The sequence below is a fragment of the Drosophila pseudoobscura genome, chromosome 3, assembly GCF_009870125.1.
Source record: "Drosophila pseudoobscura strain MV-25-SWS-2005 chromosome 3, UCI_Dpse_MV25, whole genome shotgun sequence".
Classification (NCBI taxonomy): Eukaryota; Metazoa; Arthropoda; class Insecta; order Diptera; family Drosophilidae; genus Drosophila; species Drosophila pseudoobscura.
In genome coordinates, this window is record NC_046680.1 from 7548778 (window position 1) to 7572879 (window position 24102).

Sequence of the window (24102 nt, forward strand, 5' to 3'; positions counted from 1 at the left end):
CTTCTTCGGTGTTTTGTGCACAGTAACATCGACAGGCGCCCACAGCGTATATTAGAGGCAGTGCCACTCTCCGTGTAGCTCTCTTCTTTTATGTCACACATGCATACACACACACATGAATTCCGTACCGAACAACAGCATATACATATAAGCATGTATAACATGCCTGGGCAGAAACTGCAGCAACAGCTAAAAATTCGACTTCGATTACAGTCGCGTCCCTCAAAAATGCCCGCACCCATAAAATAATGAAACTCAAACTTTCGTTTTTGCTTATTAAAGAATCTTATCACATTTATTTACTGCATTTTCTTTTTATTTGTTTACAGCTAATTTGTTTTTGTTTTAGTTTTATTTCATTGAATTATTCTGTTTTTTCGGGAATATTTAATAGCTCATGAATCATCAATTTGCGTTTTCTTTTTTTTCAAATGGTTCGATTGAACCCCATTCGAAATTATGCAATTTAAGCGCAAATTCTTGTTTATTGTTTGGATACTTTGTAAAAGTTGTTTATCTATTTATGTATGTATGTATGTATTTGTTGGCGTGTGTGTGTGTGTTTGCTTGTTTGATTGTGTATGTATGTAAACTGTGAATATTTTATTATTAATTATTACTATTTTTACAATAAATTGTGTATTAAGTACTCAATTAATATTAATTTCCATCCTGAATTGCCATCATGGCGATTTAATTCTGTTTTCCGTCAGTTTTTTTCTTGTTTTCAATATTCTTTTTACTCAACATCATGTCATGTGATTGTCATACAAAACATTTCACATAATCTTCAAATTATTTACAATAAATCCTCGAACAAAAATCTACCGAAGGCAACAAAAAAATCATTTGATTCATTAAAGTTAGAAGCTCAGAGCATTAGTAGCTTTTAAATATTTTCCATAGTTTTTTGTTTTAGTATGCTATTTTAGTATGCAACGATAAAATGTTGGTTATGTTATTGCTATTTTTCGGTTGGGAAACATTAAAAATTTTGCTGAGAAAATCTTTAGAAAAATATTGTTTGTGTGAGTGTCCTCCTGTGTGTGTGTGTAAGATAATGGATAAGTTATCCTTTCATTTTGTTTTCCTATACGCGCACCTCTTCGGGCTTACTGTTTTGTGAAGCGTTTAGTTTTTCCATGGTTTATGCAGTTTGAAACTATTTTCCTCAAATTTTCTTCCTCCTGCCGCCTCATAGCCATAAATACATAATGTGTCCTACTAAATGCATTTGAGTCGTGTGTCAGAGTTACCTTGTGGCTACTGTAAAACGTACGAGTACTTAACTACAGCTAGGGGTTAAGTAATCTCATGAGCATGTTGGTCTCAATGCCAGTAACCTTATGTACGATATCTATGTATGTAAGTATGTATGTAAGTACTAGACGTTACCTAGATGTTAATATATAACTATATGTATTGCTTATCGTAAACATTAGGCCAACGCACAATCTATACAAGAGCGAGTTAATGCCAAATAGCGAATCGTTCAAAACCAAAATCAAATCGTAGAAACGTCAAATCAATGCCTGGTTAGTTATCTTAACGACTAAAGCAGTTCTACTATATACAACATTCAACATAATCCACTATCCTCTATCCTTAATCCCTTACCTTTTCCCTTACGTTTCTGCTGTGCGTCCTGGATTCTGTTTATTTTGTGTGTGTTTGGCTATGGTATAAGTTGGTTCCGTACTTGTCTATGACCTAAACATTGGGCAGCTATTCATGAACATACATATACATGTATATTTAGTAATGTTTAGGTATATCTTAGTCTATGTTTAGTTAAACAAATATTGCTAAGTAATATACAAATTCGTTTAAGATCTTCCCAACCCCAAAAACCCAAAATGGCCAAGCGACGAGTTCCCGAAAACATAACTAAATGGAAATCAATGCTAAAAGTGATCATCATCATCATCATCATCATCATCATCATCATCGTCATGTGAACTATGTATGTATATACTTGTCAGATTCTCACTTTAGGTGGTCTGTATCCTTAACCTTAGCTCGAAATAGATATAGAGATTCTCTGTGTGTCGTAGAGTGTGTTCTGTGTGTGTGAGTGTGTGCAAAACCGTAATTTCCATTTCATTTATGGCAGGATCCTTTTGCTAGTAACTTTTATCGTTTACTCCATCTTTGTATATCAGTTAGTTAATGTCGAAATCAATCAATGTTTGACGCTGACAACATCTCAAAACGAACGGAAACGGAAATGCAAACGTAACTCAAAGTGTTGTAAAAGAAAACTCATTGAAATTATCCGAAATATTGTCGTTGCTAAAAGCTTAAAAATTTCAGTCTTTGTAGTTGGTTTCTGCTCGGCTCTTGTCACATGATTTTTCCCATCCTGGCATCCTCTCCGTCTCCTTCTGCTTACTTTGTTTGGTTTTGCTTCATCTCCACTCCAACTGAAACAACACACATGCACCAACAGAACCAGGAATTAAATCGGGCAAATATATATATATATATAGTGTTGGGGCATTTAGGAACCTGTGAGGCGGCACCCTCAGCCCTTTATGGGCTCCAATTGTGGGTTGTCTTACATCTCCACTCAACTTACATTTACATTTTAACTAGAAACTTTAGAAACGAGCAAATATGGCAAGCCCGAACACGAAAATGTACAGTTTGTGGTGGGAGGGCGGCACGCCTCCCTCCGACGATGACGACGACAAGAACTCAGAGCTGTATAAGTACTCTGTGGAGCAGGAACATCGGCAGCAGTCCAGAGGGTAATGGACAAAGGACATTTTTGGTTAGGGTTTTACACTTAAAGGAAAATAGTTTGGAAATTTTAGGGAATTTCGTTTTAAAAACGGAAAATGTTTTGCTCTTTGAAAATATTTCACATTTGTCAGCAAATGGTTTCCTATTTTGAAACAATACACTCTTCAACCAAGGCAGAAATCCACATTGGAATGACAGAAACTGTGTGCATTGCAGGACATGTAAAAACACAGATTTTAAAACTAAAATTCCAAACTATTTTCATTTGTTTTTCGACTGTGCTACTGTGAATGATGATATGATGGTGGTTTGAGAGGTGGTGGTGATGGTGGTGATGGTGGTTTTGGTGTTAGTGTGGGTTCTGTTTCTCTGGGGCACTCGTGTACTCACTTCTGGGTCAGACCAGGGCATCGTTGCTGAACACATCGTTAACGTGTTTGCCATTGCTGCCGACGGATCCTGCCTTGTCCTTGAGGCCGCATTGCTACAACGAGAGGAGAGGGAGAGAAATTAGTTCTCTCTGCGCATAATATTTGCCAGCAAATTAGAAAATAATTAAAGCTCAAAAAGGAGCCCCCAGGCCGCCCCGCACCTGTCGCTGAAAAATTAATTAAAACAATTAACGGCAGATGGTGCGGTGCCCGCCATGCCCGTGGCAATTACCGAAATACTCGTATAATTTTGGATTTCTCAAGAAATTATGCTACACCCACCTCCTGCTTGGCCTGCCATTGTTTCATGGCCGATTTGTATTTCTCGAATTCGTTGCACCAATGCGAGTAGATCTTCTGGTAGTCCTGCTTCTGCGACGGTGGCGAGCATCTGTGGGGAGAGAGAGAGAGAGAGGGAGGGAGGGAGGGAGGGAGGAGTATACGTTATTGACAGTTCTAAACTCCTGGCCAAACTCCTAATTGCGACGCCACGCCTGGAGCTGGCGACTCACCTGTGCGCGTCCACGGTTACCCCGTAGCTGCAGAGCAGGGTGCCATCCAAGTAGCTATCATAGCGGCCGCCGTCGCCCTCATTAACCGCCAGCAGGACCAGGCCGCCCTCGTTCGTTTCAATGTATTTGGTGGGCGTGTAGCGTACCTCATAGCTGCCAGACAGGGAAGTAAAGATAAAGATAAAGATAAAGAGAGGAAGAGGGAGAGATGGTTAGAGAGAGCGGGAGACTTTCCATTTTCCAACCTCGGGAACGCATTGAAAACGCACAATAAAAATCAATATAGACTGTGTGTGTGCCAGACAGCGACTTTTGTCGCTTTGGCAGAAGAAAGTTGAAAGTTTTTCCATTACTCGAAGACCCACAGGGGCAGGGGCAGGGGCAGGAGCAGGGGGTTGGCTGCAGTACTCGGAGTCGAAGCATCCCCAGTCAAATAAGCGTAAACGCCAAAAAGCAGACTTGGAGAGCATTTTAAAGTGTCAATTTACCGCAGCATTGGCAGCAGCCAGGACTAAGTGAGATGAAGCGAAGTTTCGCTTACGCTTTTCCCCCGGATTTCATTATTTGCTTTCAATTTTTCAGGAGATTCAAAGAGATAGATTCGAGAGGTAGATATAGACACTTACCGTCCCTTCTCGGTGGAGTGATGATACCATCGCGTCTGCTTCTTCCTCAGCACCTCTGGCATCTTGACGAAGCACGAGAGATGCAGTGTCTGGCCGTAGGAGGAGGTGACGCGCTTGCGGAGCACACTCGTATCGCAGATGCCCGACGTCTCGTTGGCCACGTCCTGGAGGAGTCCGAGCTGGTAGGGCCGGCAGGCATTCACCTCCTGGTCCCAGCCGCAGTACGGATCGGCCACACAGCGGAAGCAGCTGTCGTAGCGGCGGGCGCACATGGCAATGTCGATCTGCTTCACCTGGTGATCGGTGGCCAGGTAGAGGGAGCCCGTCTTCTGGCTGAGGATCAGCTCGCGGATGGGTTCGTTGTGCGGCGAGGCCTCGAAGATGTCGATCAGATTCGAGTGGCGCTGGCCGTAGTGCATGAATTGGACTATCTTGTAGATTTGCCCCGAGCTCGTGGCCACAAAGTAAACCAGAAACTCCTGGTTCAGCTTGTCGATGCGTATCCTAGGGCGCAGATTCAATACAAAGAGGAAACCACGTTAGAACAGGGGAAAAAACCAGGGACCCACATCGGTGGCAAGAGCTTAACTAAAAACACATCCTGCGGCACATTGTTCACAAGTTCCGGCCAAGTCAAAACATTTCTCGCTGCCAGAACTACGTTGTCTGTCTATGTCTCTGTCTCCAGGCTACGAACTCAGAGAGGGAACAAATGTCAACAGGGATACAATCTACAGTGTGGCTGTGGCTGTGGCTGTGGCAGTGGCTGTGGCTGCCTGCCAAGGAGACTTGCAACGGACGACAACTGGCAGCGCTAATGAATATAATTTTCACTTACTTGTCCACCACCAGCTTGGTGAGTATTATGTCTCGCTTGAAGAAGACCGGATTGCCAAATTCATGATCGACCGCCTTGTCCATTAGCGGATGTTTACGTATGAAATTCAACACGGAGTCCGGCAGTGTGGCGGTGTCGTTGTGGCATGTGCCCGGACGTGGCTCCGGCACTTTCTGGTTGAGTACGGGCAGCCAGGCGCTGTTTGAGCTGGCCTGCTCCTTGAATTTTCCTGAGTGGATGGAAAAAGCGAAAAAGACAGAGAGAGAGGGAAAGAGGGAAAGAGGGAGGGAGAGAGCAATGCATCAGTATGGAGCCGAAGAGTTTTGCTACACTTAATTTATGTATGTCAGTGCGAGTGTTTTTGTGGCAAGAGCTGATTTGTGGCACTCTCCACACTCACGAGCGGCAAAAAATAAAAATAAAATACATTTTAACCATCATATACTGGCCTTCAATGTGGCTTCAAGTGTGGCCGTTGCATAATCGTTTCTTTCCATAATTAATTGCTGTGGCTTTCCCACATTTTTCCCTGCGCACTCAGCGCCCTGTCTGTCTATCTGTAGCTGTGTGTGTGTGTGTTGTGTGTGTGTGTGTGTGTGTGGTGTATGTCTGTGCCACATGCCCGCAAACTTTCCGTAATGAATTTTAAGTGTATGCCAGATTTTTTACTCCACTTGCCCTGTGGCATTCTGTGTCTGCCGCTGTCTGCCCGATTGTCTGCCTGTCAGTCTTGGCACAGCTCCATACACATGCACACCGCACAACTTTATGGTGTTAATGAACTTTTTAAAAGCATCTAGCAGATGTCGATATATCGACTAAAAGATACCCGCTACAACCCGAACAATCTGCATTCTCAGAGAAGAGATAATATGAACAACATTTCGAAGGGATACCCTTTTATTCTACACCTACAGGGTATACAAATGTTAACCCTACACATATGAAAAACCGGGAAGGAAAGAAATTCAAGACGGATCTGATGTCCTGGGACCCACAAGGGCAGAGGCAGGGAGAACTCTAGAGGAAAGGTACGCGTAGCTCTCCCATCAATTCAATGCGCGCCATTTAACGCTCAAATTCCAGGGCAAAGGACAAGGGCCAGAACCAGGACCAGGACTCCACCTGTGCGCGTAATTCCATCCGCAGTTGTTCCAAGAAAAAAAACCCCCATAAGAATTATGGTCCATGCAATAAATCAGAAAAGCACACACACATATCCCCTGTATCCCCGGACTCACCTTCGAAGGCCGCATTTATGTCCCTGATGTCATAGCTACAGACAGCAGAACCAATCAGACCGTTCGTGTTCGTCGTGAAGGTGGCATAGAACTTGCTGTCGTCGCTGGGCATCTTGTAGACCGACTGGATCTCGTTGAAGTAGAAGGGGAACTCGCTGGAGATGCTGCAGTTCATGCGAGCCTTCAGATACGTGGCCCAGTTCTGGCTGATCATGTACTTGCCGCCGCGATCGTTCTTGCAGACGCGTGCCACGCGGGAGTAGACCTCCTTGCCGCAGTTGATGTACTCCACGGCATGTTCGCGGAAGAAGAAGTACACGAACTCGCCAATCTCAAAGGAGCCCACAAAGTTGGGTTCTGCAAAGGGAGAGGGTTGGGTTTTGTTCGTTAGCTTGTGCTGTGTGAAAGGGTCTTTCTGTTCAACTTACTGTCCAGTAGCTTGGAGTCATATTTCACCGTTCGCTTGAAGTTTGCCTCCTTGCGGCCGTTGGTAAGATTGTAGAGATCCGAGCGGAATATAACCGAATCGGCCTTGGTGAATTCAGCATTGGTGCCGGCGTACTGAATGTCGGGGGATAGGGGAGATGTACAAGAGAGTATAAGGATATGGATGGTAATGTCTTGGTTAAGGCCTCGACATCACGCATACGCCCAGTGCGCCGTGGCTGGGCACGCACGCACACAATTACGCATAAAGTGTACGCACGTGCCTCCCTCTTCTATTGCTCGCTCTAATTTAATTTCAGCTGCTTTATTGCTGCTACTGTTGCTGCCTCTTTTTGCTTTAAAATTTCCTTTCCTCTGCCTTCAACACACACAACTTTTGCGTCGACTTCCCTGCCTGTTCTCCCCCGTATACCCCCTACTTTACTTTACTTTTGTAATTTTATTACAATTGACATTTTTCTTTTTATTTCTCCCTTCCTCTGGCTCCCTTTTCGGTTTCTTTTTCTTTTGCTCCCTTCGTTTCACTTCCGTTTCGAGGCGGGGGGACGAGGACCCTGAACTTACCAGCGCGGGCAAACCAAAGGGATTTCCGTTCTCCACATAGACGGCGGTTGAGTTGTCAGCGGGATCGTAGGGACACTTGCCAATGCCCAGGCCGACGCCGGGCACGTACTGGGATCTGGGTAAATGTGTTAAGTTTGCCTAAGGGTTGCGATTCGGGTTCGTTTTCGGTGGGGGGTTCGCATTGGGGAGGGGGTGGAGAGAGAGAGAGAGAGAAGAAAGAATCGCATTAGTTGACTTTAATTTTGGGCACAAGACGACGACTGCCTTCAAACTTGACTGACATTCACAATTAGTCAGTCAGTCAGTCGCACAATCCTTTCCCCTCGTATACTCACATTTATAACGTAATCCTTGGGATTGTGGGCATTCGTGCCGCACACATAGAGTCGATGCCCGTTGAAGTTCATTGGCTGGATGACGCGTATGTGATTGCGGCACTCCACCTTCTTGTCCGGTTGCCATTTTATAGATTTTTAGTGTAATTGTAGTACGTATAAATGTTGGAAAATCAAAGTTTTAAGGGAAATCAAAAATTGAAGATGCAAATGGAAATGGAAATGGGAAATGGCAAAGGCCGTGTCATGAGTACAGGTCACAATTTTGTACATGCTTCGGTCAGAGGATAATACTATATCGTACGGGTATACATATTTATGCAAGGCCTTATGAATGGCATTCAGACTCACCTCCCGCTTCCCTTTGGACACGCAGTTCAGGATGTCGGAGCCAGTGGGTTCCAGGATGAGGACATCGCGCTGTAAAACAAATCGAACCAGGGTGAAATTTCTGTCTCCAATGTTTATTGAAAGCGTGCTGGAATGCCATGTTGCGGCGGTGGCACGCACCACTGTGTTTTCTTTTCGTGGCACAAACATTCTTCTTGTCTCCACACTGAGGGAAAGCGCTTAGAAATGTATTAGCTTGATTACAACTAATAGAAATATTGAACAAGCCCTTTCAAGGCTATTTCCAGGCATTCTTCCAGTGTTCAGTATCTGTGTTTGTCTATTTTTCTACTTCCCTTTCTTTCAGTGTACTGTATCTGTGCTTGTCTAGCTTTGTACGTATCTCACGTTGAGCATTTGTTTATTTAATTCGATTTTTTTTTTTTTTTTTGGCCGACAGCACATATGAATCGGCAATGAATCTCCCTTTCCAGCGAGTGATTCAATAAATTTTGAAACCATTTCAGCAAAATTCCTTGCCAAAGTGAAAGCCACAAATCAATGGAAGAAAGAAGTGCGGAGAAAGAGAAGAAGGAAAAGCCATCGACTGACAATTTTTATGCTTGACATATAGACACAATATCCGGTGCCTGCTGGATGGATGCACTTTCCCACTTTCCACTTGCACTTGCCTCGGCCATCGCCGGCGAGAGAGTGTCAGTCCTTTGGGGCGGAGGCGGGCCTCGACTTGAAATGGAATGGAATTCCTTCGGCGACCCGCTCAGAAGTCAGCACAAATAATTGCTGTTAAAAGCATTTGCTCCTGCGTCCTGCCTCCTGGCTGCTGGTCACAAGATGTCTCCGGAGGAGTAGGAGCCATGGCCCTAGATTGCAAAAAAAAAACTCAACTCAACGTAAAACGCTTGAACGGACAGAGGCGGATATTGACAGTTGAAGATGGAATCATTAAAGTGCAATTGTGTGCTGTCACAGGACGACGCTGAAAATGCTTTCCCCGAGACACTTAGAGAAGGACTCTTACCTCGCATATCGATTGGCTTATGTTGCGCAGATTCAGCCGAAAGATCCGATCCCTGCAGGAGAACAGAAAAAAAGATACAAATGATTAGTCAGGTAAATGATTAAAGAGGCAAACTTTGTCGCAGCACACGACACATTCGACACACGACCTAATCCCCGACTCGTGGCATCATCCGACCAGACGATAGGTTAATGCCACACCAGTTGCCACCTGTCTGGGTCGGGGCAGAGGTTGCGGATGTCAATGTCTTTTTATTTTGAAAAATTGCCAAGCCAGAAGCTGGTAGATGCACCTGCTGTGCGGCCTGTCAAGCCCTGCCAGCGTACTTATTGCAGTCACTGTGCCTTGATTGATTGATATGTCGAATGTCGCAATATTGCGTGTCCATATTCCAGAAGAGGCTCAACTTCGAGCGGCAGAGGCGACGGTTGTGGAAATGGAAATGGCTGCGGCATCGCCACTTTCCGGCCACTAGAAACTTCTGGCGGCGACCAGGGAAAAAACAAAAGGAACGCACGTTCGGACGGAAAAGGGGTGGAGTGTAGGGCGTGTTTTATGTAGTTGGTGGCAGAGTTTTTGGGTAGCGCTTTCCCCCGACAACTCAGAAACCATTAATCTTCATTTCCATGGCCAGCCAAGGGGCAACGTGGCGGGGGGGAATGGTGGATGGGGTGTGAGTCCTAGGAGCCCGGGTAACAATCGCTGATGATGCCAACGCTACCGACGACGAGTGCTGCCAGCTGTGGCTGCTCCTGCTCCTGCTCCTGCTCCTGGGGTAAGCGGCATTCGAGTCAAGTGGTAATTTTGGTTACTTTGTTTGCCAGCTCCAGAGGTTCCAGAGGTTCCCCGTCCCCTTTCCATAACCCTTAGCAACCGCAACCATTAAAATGCGGCACTGCTCAACTTACCACAGACAAATGAGCAGACGAGGAGCCAGCCCCGTTGTCAAATTGCAGACCATGCCCCATACTTTGCTCCATGCACCCTCCACCCGTTCGGGCATTAATTCATAATTATGTATGCCGACAGCGTGGCCGCGTGGGTCCCTGCTCCCTGGTCCCTGGCTAAAATATGAATGAAATATGCACCCCTAAATGAGTTGAGGCTACCAAGTAGGCAGCCATCTCGCCCGTCTCAACCCACCACATCACATCTTCCACACCGGAACTTTCTAATTATTCTAGGGAGGGAGGGTTTTCCCCATTTTCTGGAGTAAATCTGTCCACTTACATGGCGCCCACATAGAGGGCATTGTTGCGCTCATCCATATAGAAGGTTCTGTAGTGCAGCGGTCCGCAGCTAAAGTCCTTGACGTGATCTGTAAAGAGCAAACGGGAGAGAGAGAGGGTCATTAAGTATACGCACTGTATTCGGTTCATTGATTTAAAGAAATCGAGAGTGAGCCCGAAGTTAATTAAAGCTTAATGAAACTGTCAGCAGCAGTTTAGCAGCAACTAATTAAACTATTATAATTTAGCACACACACAAAGTTAATTTATGGAAGGCTGGGGGGAGAGTCAGTGCCAAAAAGGAAGCACACAACACAAAAGCCTTGGCCCAGGGTCCTGTTCCCTGTTCCCTGTCCCCTGTTCCCTGTCCCTGCCCTTGCATATTTGACACTGACAGTGTCACGTAGCCTCTACCCAGATATGTCACGTGCTGAGGCCCAGGATCCAGACACAGCCCAAAGGCAGTGACAGAGACAAAGAGACAGCCCCAACCGTGCAGTGGAGTCGATCCCTGCTCCAGTTCGTGAGTCGCAAAAAGTTGCACCGCTGTCAATGTCATTAACAAAAGATTGAGGCATTTAGCTGAAATTTTTACGACATTAAGTTGTCAACTAATTTGGCACAATTAGTAAAACAACACACAAAAATACTCCAGCACACCCGCGCACAAAAGGCAAGGACGAACGGGGCCGGGCCGGACAGGACAGGACAACTTTGTTTTTTCATTTGAAGCAAAGCCCAAGCAAATCCTTTGATGGCATTGCTAAGAGTCATTTGTGTTGACTTCTCCACTTTCCTTTTGTCCCGGTCATTGGTCATTGACGACGACGACGACCCTTAATGGGCTGGGAACAACAATAGCAGTAACAAAAGTGATTTCCATAAGAATACCTAATGAATGATATACTCGTGCACAGACTGTGTCACAGTCAAGTTTTTCAGCCTTTAACCTTATGCAAATGAATACAAAGTTGGCCAAGAGTTTTGGGTTTATTTCCCTTGAATTATTTTTCGATTTATTTTGCAATGGCTTTCTCCAAATTCTATTTTGCCGTACAACAGCGGCTACATCTGTCCCAGAGCCAGAACACTGCCAATAAGAGTCGACACCACCATGATATCGTCCGACCTCCCGTTACAACCGTTCTGGACGCCAAAAATAACAAGGTATATATCCTTTTGTTTCGATTCAATTCTTCCTTCATTTTTTTGTTGACAGGGTCTGAATTTCACCATTGAAGAGCGGCAGAGCCTGCAGGTGCACGGCCTGTTTCCAGCGGCGTTCCGCACCATGCAGGAGCAGGTGTTCGCCGTTGCGGCAAACTTCCATGCGCGTGCCACGAAAATTGGACGGTACCGCTACCTGAGATCCCTGCGAAAGCGGCACGAGCGCTTGTACTTCCGCTTCCTGTCAGAGCACCTCGAGGACGTGCTGCCCGTGATCTACACACCCACCGTGGGCGTGGCCTGCACCATATTCGGTATGATATACCGGGGTCCCATGGGCTTGTATGTGACCAAGAATGATCGCGGCCATGTGGCCGAGGTGTTGAGAAATTGGCCAGAGCCCGACATCAAGGCGGTGTGCGTGACGGATGGCGAACGCATCCTGGGCCTGGGAGACCTCGGAGCCAATGGGATGGGCATCACTGTCGGAAAGCTGGAGCTCTACACGGCCCTCAGCTGCGTGCCGCCGCACCACCTGCTGCCCGTCTGCCTGGACGTGGGGACCAACAACGAGGAGCTGCTGGCCGATCCCATGTATATTGGGACGCGAGATAAGCGGCTGAGGGGCAAGAAGTACGATGAGCTCGTGGACGAGTTCATGCAGGCTGTCGTCCAGACCTGGGGTCGCAGAACCCTCATCCACTTCGAGGACTTTGCCACGCCAAACGCCTTCAAGCTCATAGAGCGGTACCAGCACAAATACTGCTGCTTCAACGACGACATTCAGGGCACGGCTGCTGTGGGACTGGCCGGCCTCCTGGCCGTCGAGCGGGTCACCAAGAAGAAGTTGGACAAACACGTTATCGTCTTCGCCGGTGCGGGCAGTGCCGCAATGGGCGTGGCGGGGCTCCTGGTCAAGGAGCTAAAGTCCCGAAAGCTGGACGAGAAGCAAATCGCAAAGAACATTTACGTATTCGATCAGAATGGTCTGATTGTGAAGAGCAGAACGGATGTGGCGCCGCCCATTCAACCGTACGTCAAGGACATGCCCCACATCAAAGCTTTGGACGAGGTTGTGGAGAAGGTGAAGCCGTCTATCCTGATAGGTGCCACCAGCATGACGGGACTCTTCTCGGAGAAGATCCTGCGGTGCATGGCCGCCAATAACGAGCGCCCCGCCATCTTTGCCTTCTCCAATCCCACCAGCAAGGCGGAGTGCACGGCCGAGCAAGCCTACAACTTCACAGAGGTGAATTCTCAGTAGATTTGACTATATTCGGGGCTCTTAAATGTCCTCCCCTCTCCATAGGGTCGCGCCCTGTTCTCGGCGGGGTCTCCTTTTCCGCCTGTGACGGTCAATGGTAAACGCTTAACGCCCGGACAGGCCAACAACTGCTTCGCCTTTCCCGGCATTGGACTGGGGGCGATGGCCGCCTACGCCAAAACCATACCCGACGAGATCTTCCTGGTGGCCGCCCACACTTTGGCGGGGTATCCCGAGGAGGAGGCGATGGCTAGCGGCAGGATCTACCCAAAGGCGACAGAGGCCAAAGATGTGGCCCTCACCATTGCCGTGGCCGTGGCCCAATATCTGTTTGACAATGGTAAGCTCCATCCGATCTATGAAAAGAGGTTTCTGTTCTCATATATCATCCCCCAGACTTGGCCCAAGTTTATCCAGTGCCGGAGAATGTGTGCGAGTTTATTGTGGCCAATCTCTACGAGCTCTGCAATGGAGATTCGTTGGTGGTGCCATGGAAGTACCCGGATTTGCCCACAGTTCCGTTCACCGAAGGCTACAACATACCACCGAAAGATATCAAGATTTCCTTCTAATCTCTCTAATGCTCCATATAAGCAGGCGTTTTCTTTTGGAGATCGATCACCATTGGAAATGGGTTTTTGTATTCAATATTAAAAATTCTCTGTTGAGATTCAAAGACATATCTAATGACGTTTTCCAAGCTGCGTCCTTTGCCTCGCCTAGTTTCACACCTCAGACCGCTTGGGCGAATGTTGCAGGTGCACAACGATGCCAGCAGTCACGTGGTGCGACCAGATTGGCACACCATCACGGACGGTCGATGGAACAAGGTGAGTGAATGAAAGGGAAAGTGGAAGGAAAGCCTCCAGAATCTGATACGCCTATCGTCCATCGCCCATCGCTCAGGGCCTGAGTTTCACCATTGAGGAGCGACAGCGTCTGGGCGTCCACGGACTGTGGCCGTGCTCGACACGGAACATGGAGGAGCAGCTGTACGCCGTGGGGATAAACTTTCAGGCGCGCAAGGACAACATCAGCAAGTTCACGTATATCAACTCGCTGTCGCAGCGGCACCAGCGGCTGTTCTACCGCTTTCTCAGGGACTACACGGAAGCTGTGCTGCCCGTCATATACACGCCGACGGTGGGGGAGATCATCACCTCGTTCGGGCTGCACTTCAAGTATCCCGATGGCCTGTACATCACTATTTTCGACCGGGGCCACATCAGGGACGTGCTCACAAACTGGAAGGCGAAGCATGTCCGGGCCATGTGCGTCACGGACGGGGGTCGCGTCTTGGGGCTCGGCGACATGGGGGCCAACGGCATGGGCATATCCATTGGCAAGATTGCCCTGTACACCGCCTTGGCTGGGGTGCCGCCGGATCAGCTGCTGCCCGTCTGCCTGGATGTGGGCACCGACAACGAGGAGCTGCTCGGCGATCCGCTCTATGTGGGAGCGCGGATAAAGCGCGTCCGCGGCGCCGAGTACGAGGATTTCGTTAACGAGTTCATGGAGGCTGCGGTGGACACCTTCGGCACGGACACCTTCATCCACCACGAGGACTTTGCCACGCCCGATGCGATCAAGTTCCTGAAGAAGTATCAGTACTCCTACTGCTGCTTCAACGACGATGTTCAGGGCACAGGCGCCACGGGACTGGCCGGCATGCTCAACGTGGAGCGTGTGACCAAACGGAAGCTGCAGGACATGGTCTTTCTGTTTGCCGGCGCAGGGAGTGCCGCCCTTGGCATTGCCAATATGCTGCTCACGGCCCTGAAAAGCCGAGGTCTCACCTCCGAGGAGGCTGCCAGCAAAATCTATCTGTTCGACCAGAACGGTCTCGTGACGTGCGCATCGGACAAGATTGAGGCGCAGGCCAGGAAGTTTGCCAAGCCCATGGATCCGATCAAAGACCTCGCCGCCGCGGTGGACCATCTGAAGCCCTCGATTCTCTTGGGGGCCACTGGCGTGGGTTCACTCTTCTCCGAGCAGGTGCTCCGATCATTGGCAAAACACCAGGAGCGACCTGCCGTGTTTGCGCTCTCAAACCCCACCAACAGGACCGAGTGCACGGCCGAGCAGGCCTACAATTTCACAGAGGTACAGCCAAAGATCTTTCCGTTCTGCGCTACATATGATTTTCCTTAGGGTCGAGTGCTGTTCTGTTCGGGATCGCCGTTTCCGCCCGTGGTGTTCAATGGCAAGCGCTTCACACCCGCGCAGGCCAACAATTGTCTGGTGTTTCCGGGTATAGCTTTGGGGGCAATTTGTGCACGGGCCCGCTTTCTGCCGGACGACGTCTACTCCGAAGTGGCCGTCACGCTGGCCAAGAGCACCTCCGAGGAGCGACTGGCCGCCGGCAGCTTGTATCCCGCCATCAAGGAGGCCCACTCCTTGGCCTTGGACGTGGGCGTCACCGTGTGCCAGTATCTGTTTGAAAACGGTAGGATTTAGCTTTGGTTTCGATCTTTTTCCGTGACTGATTTCCTTTCGGGCCTCTGTAGGCCTGTCAAATATCTATCCCGTGCCCAAGGATGTGTGCGAATTCGTTCAGAAAACTCAGTACAGACTGGTGTACGAGAGCGCTCTGCCGCCCACCTGGCCGTATCCTGATTTTCCTGCCTGTCAAGGCAAAGATTGCAAAGCGAAGCCTCTTTTGTAATTAGATACAACTCCCACACAGATACTCACACCTGCACACATTCAGATACTCGTGTATCTGGTTCTCTCAGAATGGAGGAGGCGGTAAATGCTCGACATTTTAACGTTATTATTGTCCTGTCAACGAGGGACATTGACATGCCGCCTGCTCTCTCTGCTCTCGCTGCTCGGCGAGTCTGTTTGTGTATGCGCATGTGTATCTGTGTGTGTATCCTGCTGATTTGCATATAAAATAGGACGAAATGTCTGCTGCTCACCAAAAATGTCAATCAATTTCTTTCTTTTCCCTCTCGTCTCTCGCTTTGCTTTTGGTCTACCCTACAGTTGTGGTGCTTGAGGGTATATTGTTGGTCAGGAAAAGCCTCCGACCAAACAAAACTCACAGATACTATATTTTTCCCATACTTTCATCTATTTTCGATTAATTTCCAAGAGAATTCTTTAGAAATTTTCCCAGTAAGGGGTATCTTTGGTTAGTAGATCCGACTATATATCTTTCATTCTTGCTTAAACGCTCCACAAACACACAAACACACACACGACACACACACACACACAACGAAGGAGCGAAAGGACGTGCATGCATTAAAAAGCAATTGGTGTTAAAAGAGCAGTCAGGCGGCAGTCGCACGTTGTCTCCCTCTGCCTCCGACTCTCCCTCTGCCCCTGGTCTGCCTGCCTGTCTATCAGCTTGGCATTGGCATGTGCCTGCTCCTCTTCTCCCCACATCCTGGTATCCCGCCACACACACAGAAACTTGCCACGATGTTGATGTTGTCGATGTGGAGACATCTCCAACCCAAAGATGGGGCAGGAGATGGTGCATAAAAAAGGCAAGGCAAAAATGTGAAATCATTTTCTTCAACTGACAGCTGTCAAAATATTTGCTCTCTGTCAAAGTGCGTCCCTCTGCCGCGTGAGTCCTTGTGTGTCCTCGTGGCCTTGCAGCGCCTGGAACTGCCATTTTAATATTCATTACTTCACACTTTAATACACCCCCACTCGCATAACGTTGACCAGGGACCACATTTGGCTGCTGCCCCACCAATCAATACTCCGCCTGCCTCGTTCGGGAGTGGAGAATCTTTAAGTGGCGGCGGAGCCAAAACAGATCTCGGAGCGCTCTCGTTCGTTACGGTTAGCTTGGCTTATAGAATTTAATTGGCCATAAAAATGTATGCGGCTTGTTGAACGTGGCTAAATCGTAAATTTCCGCAGCTGAAGGGCGGCAGCTTTGCCCCACACCAGCATCGATTTACGCCCCACAATGGGGCTCTAAATTTAAATGCCAGCGGCAAAAGTTAAGGGTTCTTTTTTCACTAGATTATATGACGCGTCAGCGAATAAATTATAGCCCAGATAAACCAAATAAAAGAGGAGCTAAACAGGGTCCTCTTTCCCCACTAAAGTTCCGTTTGGGTTTTGTTGGTAATTGTTGAACGTGGTTTCATATTTGCATGGCTTTCTTTCTTTCTCTCCTCCTGGCTCTGTTATCAATCTGGCCAAGCCTAAGCCTTAAATAGGCCAGAGGAGGGCCTGTGGTCAAAGGCCAAAGCTCACTTGACTGTGTACAGTCGATAAGTAGCCTCAATAAACACAAAATTCTACTCAGACTTGCTTCGGTTACGGCTTCTGTTGCTGCTAGCTGGCAGTAAGGAAAAGCCGATGCTCTGCTGCCGACCGCTACTTCATTTTTTTGAAGATTTTCATTTATCTGCTGAGATAGATAAAACCGGCCACAGAGCCAGGTCAGAGGAAAAACTGAAGGCCAGAAAGCAAGTAGCACTTGGATCCATTTAGGCGAATTTTTCAAGCATTAAATTTGCGTTTACGTTACGTATACTTAACTTCCAGTGGCAACGACAGAGCAGGGGCTGGGGAATGTGGCAGCTGTATCCTGGACAGGTAAATGAAAAATATTCCCTCTTTTTCGTGGAGCCAAATGGATTTTACATCATTTGTCTTAGCCAGGCCAAGAGCGAGCTGCTCTCTTGTCTCCTTCAAACACATACACAGGTGTGTGTCTCTGGCTCTGCCTGCCTCTCCATATGGTCACAGTTTTTGGACCAACTTTTCTTTGCCACTCCCCGCTTTCCATATGGAAGCCTCTTCTACTCGTATCTATGCGGTTCGCACAGTCAACAGTTTTGTTTTGCTGCGTCCTCCATTGTGTTGTGTGTTGTGTGTGTGTTTGCGGCCACATAAATGCCGCGCAACGCCCACTGAAAGCCCCCCATCCATAGTCCCTTTCCCTTGCCCCACACTCTGCTGTTGTTTGTGGAGAAATTTTTCTTATCTCCACTTTGCATGCCGCACAGTGTTTTTTTTTCCTCTGGGCCCTGATTCCCTTACGTTACGTTTCATTTCGTTCTTTCTTTTTTCCAGACGAACTGAGTCAGCACTTAATTTTTATTTGATTCTCGTCTCAGTTGCGGTTCAGCTGCTTGACTTGCCACTCCGCTGTGGAGTGGGAGTCCGGGAGTCCTGACAGTCCCTGGAGTCGAGAGACAAGCGTGAGAGAGAGAGTGCGTAATTTTTTATGGCGTTAATTTAACAATGATTGGCTTTCCACCAGCCACAGCAAAGGAAAACTGCTTTTCTGTACACTGAACTGCCAGGGCAGTGGAATTTTATGAAGACAAATGCCAGGACACCCCACAGAAGAAGGGTCAATAGAGCGCCTTGATGTGATGGCTAGACAGGTGAGGCACTTGCCAGAGTCTTATTATTGCAGGTACCTATGGAATTTTGGGGACTTCAAGAAAGTGCAAACAAAAAAGGACAAAAGGCTTTGGCTTTCAGTTCCAAAAGATAATTATAACAGTCGGAATTGAGGGAAGACGTTCGCAATTCCTTTGCTCGTTCCTCGATTCTTCTCTTAAATGTACCTTAAAGATATATGTATATTCCCTCGCTGCATTTGGATTTGCATTAGCTTTGGGGAAGAGTTACCCGAAGCCAAGTCGGGTCGCAGTCCCAGCTGCCATGCATCAAGCTTATCTCTGTTTCTGCAGCAGTCGCACTGTCGCACAAATCTCCAGCCATTTACCAATGTCCTGGCACTGCCAATGGTCTCTTGTACCCTTGTACCTGCATATAAATATGTGTTCGATATTTAACAGCTTCCAGTTGAATGCGCCAGCCCGCCGAGCTGATAGAGATGCAGAGCCGGCTGCAGCGATGGAGATGGAGATGTAGATGTCTCCTTCGACATATGCAAAGTTTGCTACTGGCGGAGGGGCTTAAATTTGGCTTTGGCTTTGGGGCAAGTTTGCTCACTGCGCAGCATTGTGTATTCTGTTGCTCTGGTTCGTGTTCATGGGGCAGTACAAATAGCTGCCGCTGTCGCTGCTGCTGCTGCTGCTGCTGCTTCACAGTAAAAATCCAATAAGGTAAACGGTAAACAGGATGCCCCGTCCATTGTGCCTCACACTGTGTGTGTGTGTAAGTACCTGGCATTTGTGTTGAGCACGTTCGTACCTTATGTGGGATTTAGTTTTAGACTTCATTTTACTGCGCTGCGCTTTTGGTTTCATTTTGTCTCTACCCCTGTCTCTCTTACACACTCTCTCTCTCTCTCTCTCTCTTTTGTGTGTTCTTCTTTATGCCATTTTATGATGGCAGTTGCATAAAAAGTAGAGGACAAAAAGGCAAAGAGAAAGAGAGGCTTTCTTTTGGGGATACCGAACATCTAGGTACCCTCGCAGATTCCCCGTTCGCTTGGTGCCTTTTTTGAAGCGCAAACATTTTTTTAAGGTCATATGACCCTTTCCGGAAGGGTATCCACATATAGAAAGAGCCAGAAGGAGGAGAAGGCAGCGACGACGACGACACAGAAATGGATAGTAAAAATAAAGCCATAGACATGGCTGCCACTGCCACTTGAGTCCCATGTAGGTTCACTCAGCCAAACACAGACACATATACAGATACACAGCGACACAGATATAAAGGGAAAGAGAGAGACAGAGAGAGATACAAACACAGATACACCGACAGGAAAGCAGACAATGCCGTAATCTAAAAACACAAACGTGCAATTCTCTGCTTACTGTAAATGTGGTAACACACACACTCACACACAGATAGACCCTCAGTGTGCACACTACCGACTAGCGACTCCCGACACGAAATGGCGTGGGAATATATTACAAGTTGGTTTACACGAGAAGTATGTCAGTGGCTGTCCAAGGAGAGGGAAGGACGGAAGCCATGGACTAACTTTAAGCACTCGACGAGCAACAATTTTTAAAGAGGGCTCACAGGGCTCACAAAGCTCACCGGGCTCCTGGGGAGATATTCCACTTGGATCTGGCTGGGACTAGCCCTAATCCCAGAACTGGTCCCAGTCTCCTCTCAGAGGAAGCTGCTCGCTCAATTGGGGCAGCATGAACATAATTCAGCTGGCGGAAATTTTACGTCTTCATCGGAAGAGCCAGTGGAAATGGATGCAATGCTTGTTGCAACTGCAGCAAGAGGAAACATTAGCAAGTCTAGACACCTACGTCATGCGTCAGCAGCAGCAACAGCAGAAATAGCCGAAAAAACGTGCCGGAGCAGCAGCAGCAGCAGCAGAAGCAGTAGAAGGATCCCAGTGAAAAGCCAAGAAAAAATGGAGAAAAAATGAGACGTCAAGCAGACGATGAAGTCGACGTGGTCTGACAGCCAGACAGCCATCGCAAGGAGCTCTCTCGCTCTGAAACGGAGCACAGGCCGCAGGAGCATGTCTAACAGGAGCATTTGAACCTTTTGGCTTGTTTAATATGCTGAAAAATACGCCCGAATTCTCCGTTTCCTATCCACCACCCAGCAGCCAGGAAAGCGCTTGAAATGCATTTTCAAGTATTACATTTCCATTTGAATGTTACGACACATGTATTTGCGGGAAAGGCCTCAAGGGAAACTATGAAAAGGGAGAGAGAGCGAAGAGAGGGAGAGAGGAATAGACGTGTTATTCAGGAAATTTACATAAAATTCATCTAGCGATCTGTGCTTTGAACCATTTTTAATTACATTGCATAATTGGAATTCAATATCGAAAACGCGTCGGGGTCACCACACGATGCACCTGAAATTACATTAGATTTCCGCTTCGGGCCATTGCCACACCTCCCTTCCGTGTGTGGGTGGCTGTGGGTTAGAGTGGGTTTACCACCGCATGATAACAATTTTCCAATTACCAATTTTACATATTTCGAAGCGAAAGCATAAATATTTATGGCGAGAATTTATGAAAGCTAAACGTGAGTCAAGGGTGGATTTTCCCATGTTCTTGTATCTGTGCCAATGTGCAGCGGTGGCACTGCGAAAATCTTTTGCATATTTTTTAGATGATTTGAATTTTTAAGAGCGCACTACTACATTTTACGTTCCAGCTTATCCCCGGGGCTATGTGTCACGGAGCCATGGGGGGTAAGAGCACACTATCTCTAGCTCTGGCCCTGACTCTGGCCAGCACTGTGCTTTCAGCTTCAAATGCAGCTTTATATCCCTTGGAGCACTTTCCCTGCTTTCCCTGCTATTCGTGTTTTCCCTTGGGCTCACCTGACATTGGAGCTGGGGCCACGTATGCATAGCATACATTTGAACAGTGCCTAAACCGGACGGAGCAGCAGTGGAGCAGTATGGAGGGGTGAACAAGCAAAGTTGCGGCACTTTACCTTGATTTCCCCAATGCCACTCCCCCTTGCCACATTTTGCCGCCTTTTCCTACCGCCGACCTGCCCCGACTTACCTTTTCTGACTGCGCAATTGGCCGCAATTTGTTTTCAGCTCCTAAACAAGTCGTGTTTCCCCCAGCGCCTCGAGTGCGTTGCAACTGCTAATTAATCTTCGGCCCAGGTAGTATGCCGCCAAAGTGATATGAAGTGAGTGTTCTGACTTACCCTAGACCCCGCCTCTGAGGACTTTCTGCCGCTGCCACCCCTTCACCTTTTCGGTGCGTGCCTGTGTCATTAATTAAATTACGCGAGAAAAAACCCGAGAAAGTTCAAAAACACATAAATCAGTCTGAATCATTGGGGTTGTCTCTTTGTTCCTGCCGCACGACGAGAGCCAGGGGCCATGGCCAGATGGCTTTTTAGTGCCCTTGCGGGACATAACATAAATATTAGTATTCTCCGGCCCCCCCCCTTCCCGCACAAAAGCCACTCTCCCGATCCGCACTCACAGATAAACTCATTTAAATGTTAATGCAGCGTCAAAAGTTGTGCCAGTCTAGGAAATTGCATGCATTTTATTGGCCATTATGTGTCCATATTGAGACTCCTTTGCTGGCCCCCAGAGTGTGCCCTGAATACACCACCCATCGGGGTGGCTGTTGGGTGGTGGTGCAGGAACTGAGCGAACTACTTCCCATCTTAGTTTAATAACTGCAACAATGTTTGCCTAACCCCTGGATGAAGGGTGGAGTGTGTTGGCGAGGGCAAAGGTACGAACACGGGTGCGACCTCCCCCTCGGATACGTGCCCGTATCCGTGTGTGTGCCTGTCTGAATGTTAATTATGTGGAAAAACTGAACGGTACTAGATTCTTTCCTATATTTTTTTTGGTTTCTGAAACATTTAATAGAGATGTGCAGTGCGTTTCGTGAATATGGAGACGGATACAAGTTTGAACCTAAAAAAAGAGTTGCCTGGGTTTTTTACCTAATTATCATTTATAAAAGTGGCTGCTGGCTCTCCTACTGGCTGAACTAAATGCATCAATACACTTCAGCCATCGCCTGACAGTTGTTAAACGCACTGTACATCCCAATATTTGGCTTCGTGCAGTACGTATATCCGCATCGTTTATAATACACGTGAATGTTTTTAATTAGTTGAACGACTACAATTGCAATAAAACTTTAGCCGTCACGAAGTCAAACTTTATGCTGCAACTGCAGTTGCAGAAACCTTATAGCCTGCCACATGTATCCTGTATCCAGCTGTACCGCCCCCTGGCCGTGGAGTACTTCATGTTATTGTTTATAACACATTTGCTCATCATAACAGGCAACATTTTCATAAAAACATGCCAAGACAGTGGCGCCATTAACCCTGTTAATGCTGCAATTATGCGGCAAGAATTATGTTCTACAGGGCCGCAAGTTTTGGGGGCAGGTGGGGCAGGGAAACGTAGCAGTGGGTAACCGCCATAAATCCAGGGCACCTTGCGCCGAAAGTTTGCGTGAAACCCGTTCGGCATAATGATGGCAAGGATACTCCACGTCGTTTCAAAGGAGTGAAGAGGATGGCAGGTGGCTTTGGGGTGCCAGAGTGCCCCTTGAAGAGGGTCTTACACAAAAGGCTGGCAACACAAATACAAATACTGAGTGGGTGGTACAATAGCGCCACTAAGTTGTAAGTTTAATTACCCACATAACCAGAGAGAACAAGGGGACCCAGGCACGAGGGCGCCGGAGTGCAGCTAGTAGAAGAACTCTCATCTAATTAGGAAGACAGAGAGTCGCTCTGTCGCTCTGTCGCTCAGTCGCCCTGTGCCCTGCTCTGTCTGCATCTGACAGTCGACACAGTTGACTTGCTTTAATATATAGAGGTTGATTCCTCTTTATGATCATTTTATTGTGTTCGGTGTCCGTGCGTGCACTATAATTGCATTCTGTGCGCTATGCCACAGAGCCACAGAGCCACAGTGGCACAGAGCTCCCTCCGTTCGTGTCCGCAGACTGCCGTCATATAAATCGTAAAAATACTGAAAAATAATCATCATAAAAGACAAACAAGAGGCCATGAAGCACGCAAGGTGTTCTGGCTCTTAGCCCTCTCTTATCCCTGATATTATTTAAGTTTTTATGTCCTTTCTTTTGCGTTTGGGTGTCGTGTCCTTAGCTCTGGATATATAAACATAAATCATTTGACTTGTTTGCCCTGCCCTGCCATGCTCTGCTCTGCTCTGTCCTCTGTCCCCTGGAAGGTGTCCTCTTCCGTTTGCTTCTTCATTTACTCATTAGATCTGGGGCATTCTCTCCCTGCCCAAAGACTCCCCCTCTGTGCGTATTCTTTTGGCGTTTTTGTCGCTTTCATAACACAAAGCACATAATAATATGCTTATTTTAAGGATACACCTTTTGTGTCAACATTCTGCCACGTTCTCTCTCTCTTTCTCGTCCTTTCTTTGCCCTGTCAGCAGCATTCTGTGGCAGCGGCACAGCAACTGGCCTCGACGTTGATTGGCAGCGTCCTGTGGTTTGGGTTAGTGTGTCTACTGCCTGATATTTTCCTAATTTTCAACACGTTTGCTTCCTCTTCGCGGGAAACACGCCCTGGGCCGACTGAAGTAGTAGTATCGTATCTATTTCGTGACAAAAGGCAACTTTAACTTTTCTTAACAGCCAAACCGAACGAAAGCGAGCCAAACGCAAGACCAAGGCTGAGTGGGAGCTGAAGTTGGAGTTGTAGGCAGGTTTCCTACACCTGGAAAAGTATGCTAACGCTTTGCGACACGCACACGTTGGGCAGGCGGCTTTGGGCCTTTTGGCGTTCCATATGCGCATAACTTGGCACCTCGACCAGACACGCTGCCACGTCAGCGATGCCCCGAGTGCGTGCGACACACATAGCTCCAGGCGCCCATGAGTTGGACACAGAACGGCTTTAAGAGCAGGCTTTAAGTCTCACAGCTTCCATCAGCTTCCTTCATCTTGGCCTCCCTTCGCTCCTTCGG

The 24102-nt window shown here is 47.6% G+C and overlaps 3 protein-coding genes and 1 long non-coding RNA gene across 8 annotated transcripts in view; 3 read left to right on the top strand and 1 right to left on the bottom strand.

Moving 5' to 3' along the window:
• Positions 1-439: 439 nt before the first annotated feature.
• Sema2b (Semaphorin 2b) overlaps positions 440-24102 on the bottom strand; it is a 44223-nt gene continuing 20560 nt past the window's right edge. The window contains exons 3-16 of one of the 5 annotated variants that reach the window (XR_004468583.1): positions 10342-10429; positions 9112-9163; positions 8091-8159; positions 7740-7850; positions 7405-7542; positions 6822-6954; positions 6394-6750; positions 5153-5381; positions 4315-4818; positions 3689-3841; positions 3459-3567; positions 3136-3229; positions 2579-2716; positions 440-2423 (exon numbers count right to left, since the gene is read on the bottom strand). Coding sequence is in view for 4 of the 5 variants with exons in the window: in XM_033377323.1 (XP_033233214.1) it covers positions 3143-3229; positions 3459-3567; positions 3689-3841; positions 4315-4818; positions 5153-5381; positions 6394-6750; positions 6822-6954; positions 7405-7542; positions 7740-7850; positions 8091-8159; positions 9112-9163; positions 10342-10429 (2030 nt within the window). In the remaining variant the exon portion in view is untranslated. Of the gene's footprint in view, positions 2424-2578; positions 2717-3135; positions 3230-3458; positions 3568-3688; positions 3842-4314; positions 4819-5152; positions 5382-6393; positions 6751-6821; positions 6955-7404; positions 7543-7739; positions 7851-8090; positions 8160-8249; positions 9221-10341; positions 10430-24102 lie in introns of those variants that run through there. The other 4 variants (XM_033377324.1, XM_033377323.1, XM_033377326.1 and 1 more) reach the window with 4 other exon arrangements.
• Positions 11321-13451, top strand: Menl-1 (Malic enzyme like-1). Its single transcript, XM_002138276.3, has 4 exons — positions 11321-11507; positions 11560-12756; positions 12817-13111; positions 13168-13451. Exons 1-4 carry the CDS (start codon positions 11367-11369, stop codon positions 13341-13343), a joined length of 1809 nt encoding a protein of 602 aa, XP_002138312.2. The 5' UTR covers positions 11321-11366; the 3' UTR covers positions 13344-13451.
• LOC4803794 (NADP-dependent malic enzyme-like) lies at positions 13421-15531 on the top strand. Its single transcript, XM_001360417.4, has 4 exons — positions 13421-13601; positions 13678-14874; positions 14923-15217; positions 15279-15531. Exons 1-4 carry the CDS (start codon positions 13458-13460, stop codon positions 15434-15436), a joined length of 1794 nt encoding a protein of 597 aa, XP_001360454.3. The 5' UTR covers positions 13421-13457; the 3' UTR covers positions 15437-15531.
• LOC117183493 (uncharacterized) lies at positions 17259-18021 on the top strand. The gene is made up of 3 exons (XR_004468584.1): positions 17259-17340; positions 17821-17948; positions 18011-18021. It is a non-coding gene; the product is annotated as an uncharacterized lncRNA (long non-coding RNA).

Coding starts and splice junctions, on each gene's coding strand:
- Menl-1 (XM_002138276.3), top strand. CDS start 11,367: ATGGCTTTCTCCAAATTCTATTTTGCCGTACAACAGCGGCTACATCTG. Junction 11,508..11,559: donor TGGACGCCAAAAATAACAAG/GTATATATCCTT, acceptor TTTTGTTGACAG/GGTCTGAATTTCACCATTGA. Junction 12,757..12,816: donor AAGCCTACAACTTCACAGAG/GTGAATTCTCAG, acceptor CCCTCTCCATAG/GGTCGCGCCCTGTTCTCGGC.
- LOC4803794 (XM_001360417.4), top strand. CDS start 13,458: ATGACGTTTTCCAAGCTGCGTCCTTTGCCTCGCCTAGTTTCACACCTC. Junction 13,602..13,677: donor CGGACGGTCGATGGAACAAG/GTGAGTGAATGA, acceptor CCCATCGCTCAG/GGCCTGAGTTTCACCATTGA. Junction 15,218..15,278: donor CCAGTATCTGTTTGAAAACG/GTAGGATTTAGC, acceptor GGGCCTCTGTAG/GCCTGTCAAATATCTATCCC.